Source organism: Ctenopharyngodon idella, chromosome 3 (assembly GCF_019924925.1).
Source record: "Ctenopharyngodon idella isolate HZGC_01 chromosome 3, HZGC01, whole genome shotgun sequence".
Taxonomy (NCBI): domain Eukaryota; kingdom Metazoa; phylum Chordata; class Actinopteri; order Cypriniformes; family Xenocyprididae; genus Ctenopharyngodon; species Ctenopharyngodon idella.
The window spans coordinates 41,560,388-41,582,737 of NC_067222.1; the positions used below are offsets into that span (position 1 = coordinate 41,560,388).

Consider the following 22,350-nt stretch of genomic DNA (forward strand, 5'->3'; position numbering starts at 1 on the left):
AGTCCCTGTGTTCTCCCTCAGTTTTTGTCCGTTCTCGTTTATGTTATATGTGGTTGTGATCTCCCTGTTCTGGATTTTGTTTATTAAATTCTATTTCTTGGACTATTCCTGTCGTGCGCTTCATTCTACACACACGTTCCGTGACAGAAAAACGGACCTTAACTGTGATTTTTTTTGTTTGTGGCGTTTTTCTTCAGTTTTTTGTTTGTTTTTTCTCTATGGACCTACCCGTCGTCTAGCTTCTCTGCCTGGAGCAGGGGGACCGCCCGCTCGAAGAACACACTAGTGACTTTCTCAAGCTTGCGTGCCAGACTCACTTCCCGGGCCGTTCGCTCTGTGTATTTTATCACACCGGCCTGAGCGAGCAGTCCAAGGCACGCATTCCAGCGGGCGGTCCGACGAAGGACTTCGCCGCATTCATGGAGTGGGTGCTGGTGAACAACAACTCCCCGTTCACCATCGGCCTGGCTGAGGATTACACCAGCCCCACTCCACATCCTGTTTCCCCTCTGGTTCCGTCCAGCCCTGTATCTCCTGTGTTCCCTCCCAGCCTCCCTCTCCCGCCTCCTCTAACTGCCAGTTCCTCAGCCCTGCCTCCACTGGTACCCTTCAGCCCCTCTTCATCTCCTACACCTAGTATGAGGATCTGCTTCGGTGCTTCAGGCCACCAGCTCCGCCTAAACCAGAGGATCCCCTGGCTCTGCCTCCAGCCTCTGAACCCAACACTCCACCGCGGCCTGACGACGCATCATCTATGCCTTGGCTCCTCCCTCCCTCGGCTCCACCGGAAACCTTCAGCCTTATGACTCCACTGGGCTCCCCCATCCCACAGGCTCCACCTTGGTCAGACGTCGTCCTACCTGCACCTTCGGTTCCACCTGGCTTCGCCTTCCCCCCCGGCTCCGCCTTCGTCCTCTGTCCCACCGCCTCTGCCTCAGACTTCAGGTTCCCGTGTTCCACTCCGGATGCTCGTCGTCGCGACTCCACCTCGGTCCCCAGTTCCAGCAGTGTCGTTTGGGCTTTCCGGCATGCCAGCTCCACCTGGGTCTCCATCTCCAGTGGCGTTTCTATCGGCCGTCCCCAGGATGGCGCCTCTCAAGTCTCCACCATGGCTCCTCCCGCCTTCGACTCCACCCTGGGGCCTCGTCATGGTTGGTCTCTGGACCAACATCTGGCTCCTCCTGCTCCAGGCTCCCCCTTGGCTCCTCCCACCCTCCACTCCCCCATGGACTGTTCTGTTTTATATTGACTTTTTTTGTCCCTCTCCTCTTCCTCGTCCTCTTCCAGAGCCCCAGCCCTCCTTCCTCAGTTGGACCTTGCAACGTGCCTTTCCAGAGGGGGGCGTACTGTCAGAGTCCTCATGTTTCTGTGTTTCCCCTGTGACCTAGTTTCCCAGTGTGTCTTATTATTGGATTCCATTCACCTGTTCTGTTAATTACCTGATTTGCTCCCTTGTTTGCTACATGTATTTAGTCCCTGTGTTCCCATTCAGTCAGTCACGTTCAACGTTACGTCGATACTGACGTAATGGGGTCTCGCTTGGGAGCCCAATCACCTCCAAGGGATACAAAACAAGCCAATGGGAATTGGCCAGTGAGATTTACATGTCGGACCACGCCCCCAGCATCCGGGTATAAATAGACCCGGCATACTCACCTGCATTCATACTTTTGCTTTGGAGCCGATCGGTTGGATCTTCCTTTCTCCTCTGAGTGAATGTTCCTGAAAGAGTGCAAAAAACAGCAATTTTAATTGCTAGGACCAGTTCCTTCAACAGCAATTTTAATTGCTTTTGTTGTTTTTTGTTCCGGTGGCTGCTCGAGTCTCTCCAGCTGGTGGGAAGGCACGCTCAGCGGTGGGTGTGTCGGCGCGCTGCCCACAGGACGGTGCTGCACTCATCCCTGTGTGCTTCGGCTGGTGAGTGCACTAAAAGAGCAAGCACGGGCGATCAGCGTCTTTTTCAAGATGTCTTTTCATCCGTGTGTTTCTGGATGCGGTCGTTTCCTGACCTCCTCTGACGGCCACGATCACTGTCTCACGTGTCTGGGTAAACAGCACCCTGAGTCAACGCTCGTGGATGGCACGTGCCCTCATTGTGAGGGCATGTCCATGTTGGCGTTGAGATCGCGACTCTCCTTCTTTAACACGGAGGCACGAGTCCCCTCTGTTACTACCCAAGCACCCGCGGCTGGTAAGGCTGCCGGTCTGGTTAGTACTTTGGGAGATCTGAGGGTTACAGTGGGAGCCTCTTCGTCGGGTCCGCCCCCACGAACCTCCTGCTCCTCTGCAACACCATGTGCCATCGAGTTGCCGGCTGCTGCCGCGGGGCCCTCCACGGGGGTTCCCCGCGTCACTTTCGGTGCTCCAGAGAGGGACCAGATGTCGACTGCTGCATCGGGGAGTGGGCTAGATGACTCAGAGGACGACAACGACTCCGAGCTTCCGCTCTCAGTCCGCTCTGACAGTTGACTGCCATGCTTGCCCGGGCCGCCGCGGGCATCGGTCTCGTGTGGAACCCTCCACCGTGTCTCGAGCGCTCGCGGCTGGATGATTGGTTTCTGGGTTCGGGCCGTGGCTCTCAGCCACGTCCCGCCCTAGTGCCCTTCTTCCCGGAGGTGCATGAGGAGCTCCAGAAGACGTGGATGGCACCTCACACTGCCAGAAACCGTACTTCTGCCTTCTCCACTCTCACTACCCTCGACGGTGGGGCCGCCAAGGGGTACGTGGATATTCCGTAGGTGGAACGTGCGATTGCGGTGCACTTGTGCCCGCAGTCCGCGGCCACCTGGCGGAACCGTCCGCGTCTCCCGTCCAAGGCGAGTAAGACCACGGCCGCTCTTGCTGCCAAGGCTCACTCTGCCGCTGGACAGGTGGCCTCTGCCCTGCACGCCATGGCCATCTTGCAGGTCCACTGCACGAGGGTAGTTCTGAGCCAGGGCTCTTGCAAGAACTGCGTACGGCGACCGAACTCACCCTCCGGGCGACGAAGGTCACGGCGCGGGCCCTGGGTCAGACAATGTCCACCCTGGTGGTCCAGGAACGGCATCTTTGGCTGGACCTGGCTGAGATGAAGGGCGTCGAGAAAGCGGACTTTGTCGGCGTCCTTCATCTCGGCTAGGTCCAGCCAAAGATGCCCAGGCCCGCCTCTTCGGCGACACTGTCGAGGACTTTGCACAGCAGTTCTCGGCAGTGCAAAAGCAGACGGAGGCCATAAAACACATCCTGCCCCGGCGTGATGTTGCCACCAATCCGCCACGGGCCGTGCCTCCGCCTGCTCCTCGCCGAGGGCGTCCTCCTGCGGCTCAGGCTTCCGGGAGATCGGAGCCATCCCATCCTCCCCGAGCCTCCCGCAGGAAGGCCACGCCACCCGCCCAGGCCGCCAAGTCTTCGAAGAAGAAGAGGGCTAAGAAGCGGCCCTGAGACGGGAGACCCAGAGGTGATGGAGACTGCTCTGCAGGAGACGGTGACCGCGCCGCTCCTTCCCCCGGGACAGGGCCCGGGGAGAATCCTGTGTTTTGTTTTCTTTCTGTTCCGCCGCTGGCCCTAGGGTCAGCGATACCCACAGTTTCAATAAAAGAGCGATTTCCAACACCTCTGGGTCATATAAGAAGGTCTGTGCTGAGGGTGAGCGAAGCTCCGCTTCCTCAGTCTCAGCCACTCCTTCCTTCGCCACGGGCAGGGTCTTGGCGCCCCGGGGACGCACAGCCTCTCCACGCCACCCTGCCCACTCGGAGCCACGTGAGTGGACCCCACTCACGGCCTCGACTTCGGGACGCACTGCCTCCCGAGTTGGGCCACAGTGCTCCACGCTGCCCCCCCGTGGGTACTTCTGCTGCCCGGATGGTTCCACTCGTACGGTGCTTGGGGGCGTGGCCTTCCCAACCCGTCCCGTTGGCTCATTCGTACAGTCAGACTCGGCTACGTGATTCAGTTCGCCAGGCGTCCACCCAGGTTCAGCGGTGTTCTGTTCACTTCGGTGACAGGTCCAAACGCCCCTGTCCTGCGGGCGGAGATTGCGGTTCTCTTGGCGAAGGACGCAATAGAGCCTGTCCCTCTAGCCGAGATGAAGTTTGGGTTTTACAGCCCATACTTCATAGTACCCAAGAAAGGCGGGGGGTTACGGCCAATCCTGGATCTGCGTGTCTTGAACCGGGCCCTTCACAAGCTCCCATTCAAGATGCTCACGCTGAAACGCATCCTCACGTGCGTTCGCGTCCAGGATTGGTTTGCAGCGATCGACCTGAAGGACGCGTACTTTCATGTCTCGATCCTTCCTTGACACAGACCGTTCCTGCGGTTTGCGTCTTTACCAAAGTCGCAGAGGGGGCCCTTGCCCCGCTCAGGGAAGTGGGCATTCGCATTCTCAACTACCTCGACGACTGGCTCATTCTGGCCCAGTCGCGAGAGCAGTTGTGCGAACACAGGGACCTGGTGCTCAGTCACCTCAGCCAGTTGGGGCTTCGGGTCAACTGGGAAAAGAGCAAGCTTTGCCCCGTGCGGAGCATCTCTTTTCTCGGTGTGGAGCTGGACTCGGTCAACATGACAGCACGTCTCACCAATGAGCGTGCACAGTCGGTGCTGAACTGCCTGAATTCATTCTCGCGGAAAACAGCGGTCCCACTGAAACAAATTTCAGAGGCTCCTGGGGCATATGGCATCCGCAGCCGCGGTCACGCCGCTCGGTTTGCTTCATATGAGACCGCTTCAGCACTGGCTTCATGACCGAGTCCCGAGGTGGGCATGGCACCGTGGCTCACTCTCTGTGGTCATCACACAGAGTTGTCGCCGCACATTCAACCGGCTGGGGTGCCATATGCAGTGGTCAGTCGGCGTCGGGTTCCTGGACAGGACCCCAACGCCACTGGCACATCAACTGCCTCGAGTTGCTAGCGGTACTCCTTGCTCTGCGCCGGTTTCGACCGCTGCTGCAGGGCAAGCATGTGCTGGTCCGGACGGACAATACATCGACGGTAGCGTACATCAACCACCAGGGTGGTCTACGCTCCCGTCGCATGTCGCAACTCGCCCGCCATCTCCTCCTGTGGAGTCAGCGCCGACTCAGGTCGCTGCGCGCCTCCTACATCCCGGGCGAGCTCAATCGTGCGGCCGACACGCTCTCACGACAGCTCACGCTCCCGGGGGAATGGAGACTCCACCCCCAGGCGGTCCAGCTGGTCTGGAGCCGATTCGGGGAGGCACAGGTGGACCTGTTTGCCTCTCAGAAATCCGCCCACTGCCAGTTGTTTTATTCCCTGACGAGGGGACCCTCGGCACGGATGCACTGGCACACAGCTGGCCCCGGGGTCTACGCAAGTATGCATTTCCCCCAGTGAGCCTTCTCGCACAGACACTGTGCAAGGTCAGGGAGGACGAGGAGCAGGTCTTGCTAGTTGCGCCGTACTGGCCCAACCGGACCTGGTTCCCAGAACTCATGCTCCTCGCGACAGCCCATCCCTGGCGCATCCCCTTGAGGAAGGACCTCCTTTCTCAGGGGCAGGGCACCATATGGCACCCACGTCCCGACCTGTGGAACCTCCACGTGTGGTTCATGGACGGGACGCGGCAGACTTAAGTGGCCTACCGTCCGCGGTAGTTGACACCATCACTTCGGCTAGAGCCCCCTCTACGAGGCACGCTTACGCCATGAAGTGGAGTCTGTTCGTTGAGTGGTGTTCTTCCCACCGGGAAGACCCCCGGAAATGCCCGATCAGTGCCGTGCTTTCCTTCCTTCAAGAGGGTTTGGAGCGGAGGCTGTCCCCCTCCACCCTGAAGGTCTATGTGGCCGCCATCGCAGCACATCACGATGTGCTCGATGGCAAGTCACTAGGAAAGCACGACCTGGTCATCAGGTTCCTCAGAGGCGCCAGGAGGTTAAATCCCCCTAGGCCTCGCCTCATTCCCTCTTAGGATCTCTCTGTCGCCCTCACGGGCCTGCAGAGAGCTCCCTTCGAGCCCCTTGAGTCAGCTGAGCTAAAACATCTGTCTTTGAAGACAATGCTCCTGACCGCGCTCGCCTCCTTCAAGAGGGTTGGGGACCTGCAGGCATTTTCGGTCAGCGATTCGTGCCTGGAATTCGGGCCGGACTTCTCTCACGTTATCCTGAGACCCTGGCCTGGATATGTGCCCAAAGTTCCCACCACTCCCTTCCGGGACCAGGTGGTGAACTTGCAAGCGCTGCCCCCGGAGGAGGCAGACCCAGCCCTTGCGTTGCTGTGTCCCGTTCGTGCCCTGCGCATTTACGTGGACCGCACGCAGAGCTTCAGGGGCTCTGAGCAGCTCTTTGTCTGTTTTGGAGGTCAGCAGAAGGGAAAGGCTGTCTCCAAACAGAGGTTGGCCCACTGGATAGTGGATGCCATTGCCTTGGCGTACCAGTCCCAAGGCGAGCCGTGCCCCCTCGGGTTGCGAGCTCACTCCACTCGGGGTGTTGCTTCTTCCTGGGCGTTGGCGCACGGCGCCTCTGTTGCAGACATCTGCAGAGCTGCAGGCTGGGCGACACCGAATACATTCACAAGATATTATAATCTCCGAGTGGAACCGGTGTCCACCCGTGTGCTGTCTACTCGTAGGTAGCCATGGGTGTTCGCTTGCTGTGCCATTTCTCTCGGAATGCGAGCACTTTTCCCGCTCCTCAGTTCAGTTCCCCGCAATGGTGAACCCTGTGGAGTTCCTCCTGCATCCTGCGGCAGCCAGACGCGGCGGAGGCGTCCAGCGCTAGGTCCAGTACTCGTGTGTATGCCCGATTGGTCTGCCCTTGTACTGGGCTAGATGCCCATATGCTGTGATTTCCCCGCAGGTAATCCCATACGTGTTTGTCCACGGTACGGTTTCCCTGGCGGTAAACCCGTGTCTTTCCCTGGGCGGCAAACCCGTGTCTTTCCCTGGGCGGCTTCGCTCTGCCCTGTCCCTGACTGCTAGTGTGTTCCTCCCGGTAGGTAGGACCTACGTCAGAGATCTTCCATATGCGTTACTGTCCTCAGGCCAGTCCATATGTGTTTTCCACACATTACCTCCCTTTGGGCAGGGTGTGGTCTCCGTAGCTCTCCCCTCCTCGGGGATCGCTTTCCTGGCGTTTTGGTCATGGCTGAGAAAACGTGGGAATTGAGCTCCGAAGCGCTCTTCCCCGGGGTAAGGAACAGCAGCTTCGACCTTCTCCATGGTATCGCCCTGTTCTCTCCATCCCACTGGTATGGAAGACATTCCTGGGCTTACTCTGGGCGCTGGAGGGTTACGAGTAGGGGCCGCACTTGCATTGGGCACGCTACGGCTTGCCAGCATCTGCCTCCCTAACACTCGTAACGTGGTTCGGTCGCTATGGCGCTTTCCACTGGACCCCATTACGTCAGTATCGACGTAACGTTGAACGTGACTGACTGAATGGGAACGTCTAGGTTACTATTGTAACCCCCGTTCCCTGAAGGAGGGAACGGAAACGTTACGTCCCCCTGCCATAGCTTTGAGTCACCGCTGAGCGGCCAGATGTCTATCTCGGCTCCTCAGCAAAAATATGAATGCAGGTGAGTATGCCGGGTCTATTTATACCTGGATGCCGGGGGCGTGGTCCGGCATGTAAATCTCACTGGCCAATTCCCATTGGCTTGTTTTGTATCCCTTGGAGGTGATTGGGCTCCCAAGCGAGACCCCATTACATCAGTATTGACGTAACGTCTCCGTTCCCTCCTTCAGGGAACGGGGGTTACAATAGTAACCTAGACGCTCTCCCTCAGTCTTCGTCCGTTCCCGTCTATGTTATATGTGGTTGTGTTCTCCCTGTTCTGGATTTTGTTTATTAAATTCTATTTCTTGGACTATTCCTGTCGTGCGCTTCATTCTACACACACATTCCGTGACAGTTACCTGGTTGCCTTAAAATTTTTGAGTTCATTGAAATTAAAAATTTGAGTTAATACAATGAAGGCGATTGGTTTAATCAACAGAAACTCAAAATATTATGTTATCTGAATGACATTAATTATTGAAGTTGATTTTGACAGAAGAAATAGGTATTATAAACTCAAAAACCATAAATAACAGAAAAAAAGAGAAACAACAATCGATCCGAAAAGTAATAAAACTGACCATGCACAGAAAATATTCTCTACAAAAAAATCATGGCAATAAATTCAAGCTTCAGTAATCAAATTAGATTAAGTATTTTTAGCAGATAAACACACTAAATGCAAACAAAGAGCCTTTATGTTTATTATCTCCCTGCATGTTTTATTTACCATCCTCATTAGTCTGCCAACTTTATTTCTCAACTTCCCAGCAACCTCTTGGCAACCACCCAGAACACCCTAGTGACATTTAGGCAAGCATTGCTGACATTGCAAATGAAAATGCTAGTTTACTGCACATTTTACTTGTATCTCTGACTTTGAAAGGGGTTGCCAAACCACTGACAGAGATAATCTTTTGCGTCCCGTAACAAATATTTTAGGTTTATGCTGTGATTTGAAAGTTTCAAGCCTTTTTTCTGATATTGCATATCAAATGTAAACTCCATATGCGTGAAGCAGGTGAATGTGGTTAGCTAAACTAACACCGCTGGTCAGCAGCTACAACCACAGGTAGTAGTGATAAAACTTTCCCAGAGATATGGATATCAAACAGAGTGGGATCAGACCAGATGCATATTTGAGATTCTTTTAACAAAGTCTGTGAATTTTCAGCCCAAGTTTTATCTTTTCTCCTATTTGAGGTGAGAAGCTTTTGAAAGCGAGGCCGTAAAATGTTGCAATCAGACATCTGAAGTTGCGTTATTAGTAGGGCTGGGTAAAAAATATCAATTTCTCGATTTTAATTTGATTATCATTTTTACGAACCGATATCGATTCTTAAATCCCAAGAATCGATTAGTCTAACTTTAGTCTGTTTTCAGTTGATGAATGAACAGAACATGTAGCGCGCCTCCCATCCAATAAATAGCAATAATTTTTGTGTTTTATTACTTTTGATATGAAGCAAAGTCTCAGATTTCAAATGACGTCCATCTTATTATGAGATTAAAAAAATCTCATAACAGTAGCCTTATCTTATTATGAGATTAAAAAAAAATCTCATAATAAGATAGGGCTACTGTTTTGGCACTGTTTAATGATTGCGGTCACGCCATCTGCGCTTCGGAGAAACGCGGTAACGCCATCTATGCTTAAAATGTATTGCGCGTCTACATGAGGTTGCGTGGTAGGTGTTTAGCGTCGGTAGAATTTTTTTAAAAATTCATTAAAAAATAAATAAAATCAAACTGTTTACTGCAAACTTCACCTGATTCTTGTTATACATGTTCCCAACTACTATCATGTTGTTTTACTGTTTTATTCTTTAATAATTATATGTCAAAGTCATACACTATTTACCTCTCTATACAGATAAAAAACAGTGAAAACAGTAAAAGAACAAGAAAATCACCACAGTGGTACTTGGGGAGATGTAGAACAGGAATCAGGTGGAGTTTGCAGAAAACAAATTGATTTCATATTTTTATTCATTTTTAAATTTGGTCTGTATAGCAACGTAAACCATATTTGTCATAACTTTAGCATATAATTATTAAAGAACAAAACAGTAAAAGAACATGAAAATCACCACAGTGGTTCTTGGGGAGATGTAGAACAAGAATCAGGTGGAGTTTGCAGAAAACAAATTGATTTTTATATTTTTATTAATTTTTAAAATTGGTCTGTATAGCAACGTAAACCATATTTGTCATAATTTTGGCATATAATTATTAAAGAACAAAACAGTAAAAGAACATGAAAATCACCACAGTGGTACTTGGGGAGATGTAGAACAAGAATCAGGTGGAGTTTGCAGAAAACAAATTGATTTCATATTTTTATTCATTTTTAAATTTGGTCTGTATAGCAATGTAAACCATATTTGTCATAACTTTGGCATATAATTATTAAAGAACAAAACAGTAAAAGAACATGAAAATCACCACAGTGGTTCTTGGGGAGATGTAGAACAAGAATCAGGTGGAGTTTGCAGAAAACAAATTGATTTTTATATTTTTATTAATTTTTAAAATTGGTCTGTATAGCAACGTAAACCACATTTGTCATAATTTTGGCATATAATTATTAAAGAACAAAACAGTAAACGAACATGATAGTAGTTGGGAACATGTAATTTTTAAAATATGTCTGTATAGAGAGGTAAATAGTGTATGACTTTGACATATAATTATTAAAGAATAAAACAGTAAAACAACATGATAGTAGTTGGGAACATGTATAACAAGAATCAGGTGAAGTTTGCAGTAAACAGTTTGATTTTATTTATTTTTTAATGAATTTTTAAAAAAATTCTACCGACACTAAACACCTACCACACAACCTCATGTAGACGCGCAATACATTTTAAGCATAGATGGCGTGACCATCTCCGAAGCGCAGATGGTGTGACCGCAGTGTTTAACGCGACGTGACAGATCGCTTTAGCGCCTCAGTTAAAGAGAAGCGGCAGCACGAGCGCATGTGAACTTCCTCTCCTCCGCTTTAATACCAGTTACAGCGCGAAATAAACATGACTAAAAATCTGAAGGTATGTTAAAATACACAGTACAACTTACCGAAATCCGTATCATGTCTCGTGTAATCGCTCAATCAGTGTTTCAACCTCGGAAAGACGTCAATAAAACAGCTTGTAAACAATGTCACGTAACGTCACATTTACCTCAGAAAAACATATTCAGTGACCGTAAACTCGTTAGTCAGCTAGAAAAGTGAACTCTAGAAGCAGCATTCTTATGACTATAGCTATGCACCGTTACATATTCATTAATGCATCTTTGAATAAATCAGTTATGACAGCCGCGATTTAAATGTTTATATTTCAAAAAACCGAATTGAAGTAGAAATATGATTATGTAATTCTAAACTTTATTTATAATAAAAACATCATTGAGTGTAATTTAAGTGTTTGTATATAAATAAGTTAATTTAACCTTCAATATTATAGTAATATAGTACCAACTGACTCCCATGGGTAGTTTACAGCATTAGTTGAGGCATAGCTGGAGCACCCACGGAAATGGTCGAGCACGGAAAATTACGAGATATTCTCCATTGATTTTAACCAATAAAAAATCTATTGCAGCTATCAGAAACGATCTTAACTTTTTTTATAGTATATTTAAGGCCGTTTCTATGGCGTTATTTTAATGGCAAACGTCGAGAGCGCATCCAAGTGTTGCGCGAGCACAAATCTCTCAACTCGCAGTCGGATTTCCTTCAGTCTCGCACTCGATCAGATACGGTGCGCGCGCTCAAACTCAAACTGTCCTTGCTCTGTCCCTAAAATTACTGGGCAAATATTTTGTTGCCATATTACTGTAGAATTGCTGTTAGTCACATGACATAATTCAGTTATAAAAGTGAAATGCTAGTGTAAGGTATAGATAATAAACTATGGTACAAAAATGCAAAAGCACTTGTGGTGATGGAGGAAATGGTTGAACCATTAATGTAACAAAGGGGGGTATCAACCTCAGTATCAATTTCTCTTCCTTGAATACATGTATATGAAACACACACACACACACACACAAAATGTATTCTGTCATAACCAGGCACCTTTTGCTGAAATAAAGCATAATGAGGTTGTCTAATAAAGTGGCGAACTGCTGTTTAAAAATGTGGAGTTGGCATTCAGAATATATAGCGCAGTATAGAACACAGCCCGTGTACTGAAGAGATGATACTACGCCATCCAGTGGTTGAAAGAGCTGCTTACATTTCCTAAATGTAGCCTACATATATTTGTGTATTACTACATTGTAACACAAAATCATTCTTTCATTTCATGTTCTGTCTGCAGTTTGCCTTGAGAATTTCTATCCATACACTCTTAAAAAACATGAAGGTTCTTTATTGACATTGATGGTTCTATGAGGAAACTTTAACATCCATGGAACCACTAAAGGTTCTTTATAGTGGAAAATTGTTCTTCATACTAAGGGGCCATTTACATGATACTGTTTTCAACTAAAAACTGAAAACTTTTATGCCGTTCATTTAGACGACAATGATGTTCTGGGGGCCCGAAAACGCAAAATTTTGAAAATGGGTTTGAAAGGGCAAGTTTTTGAAAACTATACCGTTATCGTCTCTGCGTAATCTACAAAAACGTGAATTTGTGAAAACGGTGATGTCATACTCATGAGTATTACTGTACGTGTTCAGTCTATAGGCGCGTAGTGTTTCTTTACATGGAAGAGACAGAAAAAAACAATTTTGAGACCTTTATTTTGATTTTTTGTATCCAGTACTCCCCAAAAGACCAACTCAAATCTGTGTTCAATAGTCTTTATTTTCTTATCCTTTTGTGCCAATAAAAAGATCACTCATTATTGTAGAGAATTAAATCATTTGTGTACACCACAAACAGCCCTATTATGTACATTTGTACTGTAACAGCATGTGCAGTGGCCTTTCATTTTCTTAGCATTTATTTAAATAAATTTTGACCTTCAGGCAGCAGATTATTAGGTGCAACAAACAAAACATCCCACATTTTCATAAACATCTTTCTGAAACCACGTTTCTGCTTTTGTTAAGGACAACAAAATAAATAAAATAGGAAAAAATGCCAATTATTGGGTGTGTTTTAGGTATTTTGCATGGAAAATAATGTGCATTAATAGTTGGATTTGGGCATGTGATGAGCCTATATATATATATATAGTCTTACTTTGTATGTACAACAACATAGCTAGGTTGAAATGTGGTGTGAACCTGTTGTTAAATACTCACTATTCTACAATTAAAAAGGAGGTTTTGGTGGATGAGGTACAGCAATCTTTCTTTTCAAACTCCTCAAACACTTTCATAACCTGAACACACATTCGTATAAGTCTTTCTGTCTGTACAGAGCTTAAACTAATGCTTATAAAAGTGGTTTCATAGACAAATCTCTGACTTTTAAGGCAAAGGGTTTGACTAAAGCTTAAATGGACACACATGGGTATTGTATCATAAATGTTTCTCCTAAACTTCCAACACCTCACGAGAGGCTTCCTTAAAGCCTCAGCCGTTATATTTTGTGCATTGCTAGACTGTAAAAGATGCAGATCACGGCCAACAAAAACGAGTCGAGGCTGATGGGTGGTTTAAAAGAACAGTGTTGTCCATCATCTGGACTGTTTGATTTTAAAAATCTTCCTGAGCCTTCCAATAAAAACACTTGCTTATCCATCATGGACTGAAAGCAACGTCTGTGCATCTCCGGCCTTGCGCTTCGACACGCCGCGTGACACTGGTGCAAAAACCAATCAATACTCTCTGAGCTGTGAATATTAAAGTGAACAAGTGAGAAGATACTTGCATGGAAGCCTGTTTCTGCCTTAAAACAATAAAAAGGAAACTGCGACTTTTGAAAATTACAGACTTATTTTTGCGGAATTCTACGTTTTTTTTTTTTAATCAGAATACTGGAATTCTGAGTTTATATCGCACAATTCTGACTTTTTTTCCCCTTTACCAAAATACCAGAATTCTGAGTTTCTCTTGCAATTTTGTTTACATCTCGCAATTCTGACTTATTTTTGCGGAATTCTGAGTTTACATCTTGCAATTCCAACTTTTTTTAGCAGAATTCTGAGTTTACATCTCATGATTCTGACCTTTTGCTCACTTTTGTGAGTTTATATCTCACAATTCTGACTTTAACTCAGAATTCTGAGAAAAAGTTAGAATTGCGAGATGTAAACTCAGAATTCTGACTTTTTTTTCCAGAAATCGCAGGTATACTGCAATTCTGATTTAAAAATATGTAACAACAAGGTGTTAAATAAAAATTCCAAGAATTACGAGAAATAAAGTTGGAACTGTGTGATTAAAAAGTCACAATTACCTATTTTCTTTTCTTTTTTTTTATTCTGTGGCAAAAACAAGCCTCCATTTACTTGAGATTCTTACAAGCTGAGATTTTTCAGGTTGCATAGCAAAACAAGGAGCGTAAAACTACCAACAGATTTTTTTTTTTTTTTTTTTTTAAATCAGAAATGTTTCATCCAAAGCAGCTCTACAAATAGCTTGACCACCATGGGATAATATATACCTCTTGCCAAAACACCTGACTCCATTTCACTTCATAATAAAAAATATATCACATGTAGAAGCAAAAGACCCAGCTGTTATATATGTGACTTTTGATGATACACCTTACGTTAATAAAAAACGTCCGAGGGCCAAGCAAGCCACAGACAATAGCAACTCTCTGTATCCATCATATCGCACACTGAATCTTTGATACGTCTGTAAAAGACGTCACCAGTGTCTGTATACACGGCCACAGTCATTTACAGTCTTTTCATCACAGAATGATTAAAAATAAATTAAAACAAATTTCAAAATTTCTAGATTGGCCATGCTGTTTTATCAAATTACAAGGCAAAAAAAAAAAAAAAAAAAAAAGTATCACAATTGGCTCTTCCATCCAGAAAAACTGTGATTTTAATCCCCAAACCTTAAGGATAAAAATGGTTTTCTAAGATGACCGGAGGACAGAAGCATTAAAAACTCAGAAACTTAAAAGGAAAAACCAAAACGCTAACACTGCTGCGAATCCCCGATTCCCGCTCGCTTGATCGGCCTGTGTACAGTCTCTTGAAAGAGTTCTCCATCATCTGTACCTCCATTTTAATCGTTCTTTGAGGGGAGAGGACAGCCGAGTCCTTGGCGTAATCATTAGACAGTTCCTCTCTTTCACTCATGTCCATTTCCTCTGTCCACTGCAGATTCACCCTCTTGCTGTGACGCGAGGACTTCAGTGTCACCGGAACTCATAGATGGGTGCGCTGTGTTCAGGGACGTGTGTGAGGTTCAAAGACTGATACCTGATAAAAAGAATATGATCAATAAAAATTGGGTTCTTGGGACTAGGCGATATATACAGAATATTTACCATAAATCTTGGCCATATTCCAGGATGACAATGTCAAGATTCATCAGACTCAAATTGTGAAAGAATGGTTTGGAGGTAGCATGAAGAATCATTTTTACACATGAATTGACTTGATTGATTAAATTCATTGAAAGTGTTTGGGATGTGCTGGAGTAGACTTTACAGAGTGCTCACCTCTTGCATTGTCAATACAAGATCCTGACCGAAAATGCATGCATCTCTTGATGGAAATAACATCACAACATTTATTTCCATTTAGAGGTGCATCAATTTTTGGTCAAGATCTCTTGTATTGACAATGCAAGAGGTGAACACTCTGTAAAGTCTACACACACACACATACTAGGCATGTGACGGTATCAAATTTTCATGTTGCGGTAATTGCTGAAGCTTTTATCACAAAAAAAAGTGTTGTCATACTATAAAAGGTTTAATAACTGTTCATGTTAGCTCAGCTCCATTAAATAATACAATTACAACTTTTGATTTTTAAAAATGTGTTATTAAATGTTGAAAGTAACATTAAGATTAATAAATGCTTTAGAAGTATTTTTCATTGTCAGTTTATGTTAACTAATAAAGCCTTATTGTAAAGTGTGAATGAACAGAATCAGAACATACAGTATGCAAACAAAACCTAGGGCATGTTGTAGTCCAGATTAAAATATAAAAATGTTTAAATTTGAAAATAAATAGCATTAAGTCTAAGTATTTGGTGCAGTGATGAACATCATTGCGAATACAAAAATCTGAATGGCTGTTTGAAACTAAAAGGTAGAGCAGCTGCTTTGTTTATGGGTGTTACCGGGGTAACCGCTGCATTTCTGCTGTTCCGTCAGTGCCATCTGCTGGGCTTGTTTACATCAGTGCGTGCCTCTTTGACGCAGCATACAGCGGTTTTGTGCATTTTAAACGGTTGATGGGTAAAGTATTCTTAAAATGCATTCTAAAAATCTGAATATTTAGTAATAAATAATTATTTACGGTATTTTTAAGTGCCCACGATAACAATATCGTGCATATTCATTATTGTGATATATCGTATTACCGTATACGGGCACATGTTTAACACATACACACTCATCTTCATATTTATATACCATTCAGAGCTTCTGTGGTAGTAGTAACCCTCTATGGTGGCTGTAGACTTCTGGAAACAGATGTAGTAGAAGCCAGCGAAGGAAGCACCGCTGATGTCTTTGATTGTGTGATCTGGAACTAGGAACTGCTCCTGAAACGAAAAAAAAAAAAGAAAAAAAAAACATTTTACAGCTGGATTATTTACATTCATTTCACCAGATTTGTACATTTATACAAAGCAGCTTTTATGGATTTTTTATATACACACTACTGTTCAAATGTTTGGGGTCAGTAAGATTTGATTAAAATTAAAAAGAGTAATATTGCGAAATATTATTACAATTTAAAATAACTGTTTTCTATTTAAATATATTTTGAAGTGAAATTTATTCCTGTGATGGTAAAGCTGAATTTTCAGCATCCTTACTCCAGTCTTCAGTGTCACATGATCCTTCAGAAATCATTCTAATATGAGGATTTGATGCTCAAGAAATATATATGATTATTATCAAGGTTGAAAACAGTTATGCTGCTTCATATTTTTGTGTAAACCGTGATACTTCACAGGATTCTTTGATGAAAAGAAAGTTCAAAAGAACATCTTTTATTTGAAACTCAACTTCAATGTAAAAGTATTGCTAAATATAAGTAGTAATTTCTCTCAAACCAAAACTAAATCTTACTGACCCCGAACTTTTGAACGGTAGTGTATATGATTTCGGTCATAATAAATATCATACCTTCCACCGCATGAAGACATAGTCACTGTTCTTTAGTTCTTCATAGTCGAAATCGTCTGAATTAAAGCTTTTTGCGTACTGATAAAATGCTTGAAACTTCCCCTGAGGAAAAAAAACAAACATATTTAACAGATCAGTTTCTATTATGAACCACACTTGAGTCATGATAATGACTCATAATCATTATGCATTATACACACAATGAATCACCACTTATATTATTACCCAGTGTTTTCGGTCAACATCCTCATCTGCATCCCATTTCCTGGTTAAAAAAGGCCTTTTCTTGCTTATGATCTCCCCAGCAAAGAATGTAGTAAGGGTGGGATATTCCTACAGAGAGCAATAGAGCAGGTTGAGTAACTCTTTCCCTTCTGTGAGCTATAATGTGGTCTGACATTATACTTATGATATATTCAAACTAATTTTTCTCAAAATATAAAATTGAACAACATCGTGAACTCACAAGGATGTCAATGCACATTTTATACGTTTTCTAAAGAATGTGTCATTCATTAGACTGTGATACTTCCTTGTCTCGTGATGTTTTTTTAATAGTGTCTACTTAAACTTCAGTATGCAGGGTTTTTCCTGTATTGAAAATATTTTGGCGGCCACCAAAATGAATCTTTGTCCCGCCAAAAGTTAATTTGATCATTTAATGTGACGACACCTGAGAAATAAATTAGTAAGACTATGAAAATTGCTGTTATAATCTGTCAAATAAAATCAGCCAAAATGCAGAATCACCACAAAAATAATAATAATTGTGTTTTCATAATATGTAGATATAAATCCAACTGAAGAAACTTCTGAAAAGATGCCTTTCAATTAGTCAAATAGCAAATGAAACAATGAGCGGAGCTCTGCAGCCATTTACTGGTTATAATGATAATTTTACTTTTAAAACTGTATTAAAACTGTATAACTGGCAAAAATCTTACACTAAACCATGGCAAATTGTCCATGTTATCTCTTTTATATATATTTTATATATCTCTTTTATATGAGTTTTATATAAAGGGTTATTTTGGGGAAAAAAAAAAAAAAAAAAAAAACTAAAATATTTTTAATTTATTTAAATAAATGTAAAACATGTAATAAATCCCCTAAAACTGGACAAATGTAAAACAAAATATTAATAAAGTGAAAAGTGAATACAATTACATTTGTTTAAAAAAATAAGATGTTTCTGTGAGTTTGAGATGCTCCACACCGGGTGTGCCTCATATGTCCTGAAAAGTGAAGCTGCGGGCTCTTTGATCGCCCCCTGGTGGCTGGATGCAGTACAGGCCATAAACCCTGCCCTCTTCATGCAAGCAAACGGGACTTGAGTCAAAACAAAAAAATAAATTACGCTTCAAATAAAATTTTCCGAAAGATGGTTTTGGTCATTTAAGGTAGTTGTTATCACGCTGATATATATTCAATTGTTCGTTTTTGTGATAAGTTTGATTTTAGCTAGCAATTTGATGCTTTAGAAACAGGGTGTGTCGTCATGATTGACAGTTGTGATTGACAGCTTCTCTGAGGACTGTCGGAGCTTCGAGGGGAGACTGAAGATATTTAACTAACTAATAATTTTCAATTTCTGTTTTATTTCACACCGACAAAATGAGTTGTTCAGCAGTAAACTGTACTAACCGACCTACAGGATCTGATGAATCACTGAACTTTTTTCGGTAACGTTAAATGTGGGCTTTATAAGCTAATTAATAAATGTTATGACGGGAAAAAGCAGGTGATTGTTATCTGGCAGTTACTAATTATTTTTATGGGTATAAATTAATAATTAGCAGGACAAAACTAATGATAGCCTACTCTAATTAATTATAGAGCACTGTCTACAGCAATCGATCTCCTGTAACGTTAGTTGAACTTGATTTAAAATGGCAGGACCGAGTTGTTTCTAGTGGCATATTATATTGAGTTTATCTATTGAATTTGCTGTTTCAAAAATATTATTGCTCTAGAAACAGAATAGCCTATTATTTTATAGGTAGAATTTTAAATTGTGTATAATTTATAGCCTATTTAAAATACATCAATGATGACGCAGTCGTCTGGGCGTAGGTTGATACCGCGACGCCACCTCCGGGCTCATTCCTTCTGCGCATGCCCAGGCTCCAAACTGACGTTTTTGCCTAACATGTCAACGCCCATCGTAGTACGTTTTTACGTTCAGTTCATTACAATGGAAGGAAGCGGCGTCTTGTCGTCCATCTTTTTTTACAGTCTATGCTCCACACATGTAAATGATAACTGATCATGTGAAGCAGCATTTACTGTGAACAGAGCCGCTCGAGACGCACGTAACCTACACACATGTAAATAATTAAAGCGCATATATATATTTTACCGGTTAATTGACAATAAAATGCACTTTTCAAATCAGTCACTCAGGGACTTTACATTTACATTCAAATTTAAAGATTTTTAAATATAAAATAGTTCTAAGCACTTTGTTTTATGATCTGTCCTGATAGTAATTTATTTCATGAATAAATAGAATAGTTAATAATAGGATAGTAAATAGGTAGTTAATATTACAACCTGTTTCTTTGAATATATTTTGGATTTATTGTCAGTACTGGGCTCTCAGTTCACAAGGGTAGGGTACTTTGTACTGTGTGTGTGGATGACCGTGTTCGTCCACCACCGAAGACTATTTTTGATCCAGGAAAATCCCTCATTATGGCATTAAAGTTGGCAAATGCAATTAATTTCCATGAATCAGTTTAAAGTGTCCATTTAAAATGACTAATTCAAAACTCATCCTCGCCCAAAATAGTTTACTTAAGTATGTAGTATTTTTCATACATTAGAATATATATTTTTATTAAAACATTACCCTTCATAACATTTTTTTTTTAAAGAAAGAAATCAATACTTTTATTCAGCAAGGACGCATTAAATTGATAAAAAAATGACAGTAAAGCCATTTATAATGTTACAAAATATTTCTATTTCAAATTAATGCTGTTCTTTTTGAACTTTCTATTCATCAAAAAAATACTGAAAAAAGTATCAGTTTCCACAAAAATATGAAGCAGCACAACTGTTTTCAACATTGATAATAATAATAAATGTTTCTTGATCATCAAATCCTCATATCAGAATGATTTCTGAAGGATCATGTGACACTGAAGACTGGAGTAATGATGCTGAAAATTCAGCTTTGATCACAGGAATAAATTACATTTTAAAGTATATTCACATAGAAAACAGTTATTTTAAATAGTAATAATATCTCACAATATTACTGTATTATTAATCAAATAAATGCAGCTTTGATGATCATAAGAGACTTTTTGAAAATATTAGCGGATCCAAACTTTTGAACCGTAGTCATGTAGGTGAATACTGATGTTTATTAATCTGTACTGTTATACTTGTGCATATAAATGAAAATGATTAAATATCATCAAAATGATCATTCTTGTTCTTGCATTAAACATTTTGAAGCTACTTGTTTGAAGATCGACTGGAAATATTTCAGGAAAATTGCACAAATATCAAGATAAATACCGACAGTGTCATATCGGTTTCATATTTCCTTTAAAACACTACAACTGAGCAGCAGATCAATGAATGAGTTTCCCAATTAAGTGCATTAGGCTTCTTAAAGTGGACCTAAGCTTCTGTATCTTGATAAAATCAAAGACTAATAGTGCGAGGACAGCAGCACTTTAAAGATCAGTGTCCAAATCCTTTGTGCTCCAGTACTGCACACAGACAATAAGACCACAAAAAGCAGAATCTCCATTCAGACAAACAAGAGCGTGTTGTGTGTATGTTATGCCCTGTCATAAATCATTATAAGATCAACAGCTACTAAAAAACACACTGCAGGTCACAGTGTGATTACATCAACAGAAATGCGGTCACATTGACCACAACAAGCCTGTCTCACCTCTGTCAGACCTTTGATCTTGAGATATCCACACAGGTACGAGTCCTCCATGGTCACATGCTGTGGGTCCAAAGCAAAGGGTTTTAAAATCAGTCACTCTAATGATGTAGTTGGCACAACTCCAGACTACAAGAACAGATCTGCTAATGTGGGTCAGTTAATAACATTCAACAAAAATCTCTCAAAATACTAATCTGGACTCAAACATGAAGATATGACACTCTCTGGTTGCCCTATTTAACTTAAAAATGGGTAACTTATCCATAATGATTATATCTCCAGATTCACAGACATGCAATATTAGACCCATTGCACCCATGAGCACTAATAATCACAAGAGTAAACTACCTAGACAGCATTTTGGGCTCAAAACCTACATAGTAGGCTGGCTACCTACAAACAAACAGCATTTAAGGGGTTCATACTCTCACAAGATAGTGAGCTGCCTATCTAAACAACATTTTTGGAATCAAAACCTACATAGCAGGCTGCCTACATGCAGCCAAACTGGTTGCCAGCATATTACTTGTGTGCTTTAAATTCGCACAACCAAATGAGCACCCTACCTAGACAGGATTTGACTCACAACGTACATAGTAGGCTCATAACTACAAGCAAACAGTATTTTTGTGTTTCAAAGTTTCACAACCTAGTGAGCTGCCTACCTAGACAGCAGTTTTGGACTCAAAACCTACCTACAAACAAACTGGTAGCCAGACTACTATTTTTGGGCTTCATAGTCTCACAACCTAGTGAGCGGTCTACCTAGACAGCATTTTTGACTCAAAACCTACCTAGTATACTCCCTACTAACAAACAAACATCATTTTTGGGCTTCATAGTTTCACAACCTAGTGAGCTGCCTGTAACCTAAACAGCAGTCATCTGAATTCGCAGAATGCTACCTATGTAAGCAGCTCACTCCTTACTGAGCATATCCACAGAGAGCAAAGTGTTTACCTGCAGAACCACCTCGACATCATAGGAGTTTCCTTTGCTCTTCTGGTGCCCGCGGAACTGGGAGCCGCTGTAGAGTAGAGAGGTGTTGACGCCGGGCTGATGGGTATTGATCGGCGGGGGCGGAACGAGAGAGGCCGAGGCCATGCAGGCCAACGACGAGCCCTGACAGCAGTCGGTACGGACCGGCATGTTTGATCGCTTCTGCGGGGAAGTCCCCGAGCACAACCAGCTGAGCGTCACTTATCCGAGACCCTGGAAGAGAAGAAAACGCGACACTGACAGCGCAGTGCGTGAGTTTCGGAGTTTCTCCCGCAGGACGCGCGGTTACGTCCCTCAGAGCAGAATGAAGGCGCTCAACAGCGAGTCATGTGATCCAGCATGCTGTTCTCTGATTAGATGACGGGCATTAAGGAACAATGACTCTGGATGCTCATTGGCTGCTTTGGAAAAGGCATGATGGGATTTATAGTTCCATTTCAAGAAAGTGTTACTGTAGAAATGCAGAGAATGTTGTGACAGCTGTTTATAAACAATGAATTTGCCAATAAAACATATTTAATGTCGCCTATATATATATATATATATATATATATATATATATATATATATATATATATATATACATATTTTTATAAACTACATTTTAATAATACAATTTAAAACAAATTTAAATGTAACAAATTTAACATTTGACATGTTGATAAAGTACATAAAGCATACAACACACTTTATTTCTAAATTATATATATA

At 43.0% G+C, this 22,350-nt stretch overlaps 1 protein-coding gene across 2 annotated transcripts; it reads right to left on the reverse strand.

Annotated features, from left to right (window-relative positions):
* Positions 1–12,294: 12,294 nt before the first annotated feature.
* On the reverse strand, positions 12,295–21,984 carry gid4 (GID complex subunit 4 homolog). Of its 2 annotated transcripts, XM_051886094.1 has the most exons (6): positions 21,601–21,982; positions 20,641–20,700; positions 16,953–17,060; positions 16,728–16,829; positions 16,008–16,138; positions 12,295–14,839 (listed from the first exon to the last, which is right to left on the reverse strand). In XM_051886094.1, the coding sequence occupies exons 1-6, from the start codon at positions 21,787–21,789 to the stop codon at positions 14,776–14,778; spliced, it is 654 nt and encodes a 217-aa protein (XP_051742054.1). In that variant the 5' UTR covers positions 21,790–21,982; the 3' UTR covers positions 12,295–14,775. The 2 variants fall into 2 exon arrangements, with proteins under 2 accessions (XP_051742054.1, XP_051742055.1); XM_051886095.1 differs by lacking the exon at positions 20,641–20,700 and having other exon boundaries at positions 21,601–21,984.
* Positions 21,985–22,350: the final 366 nt, after the last annotated feature.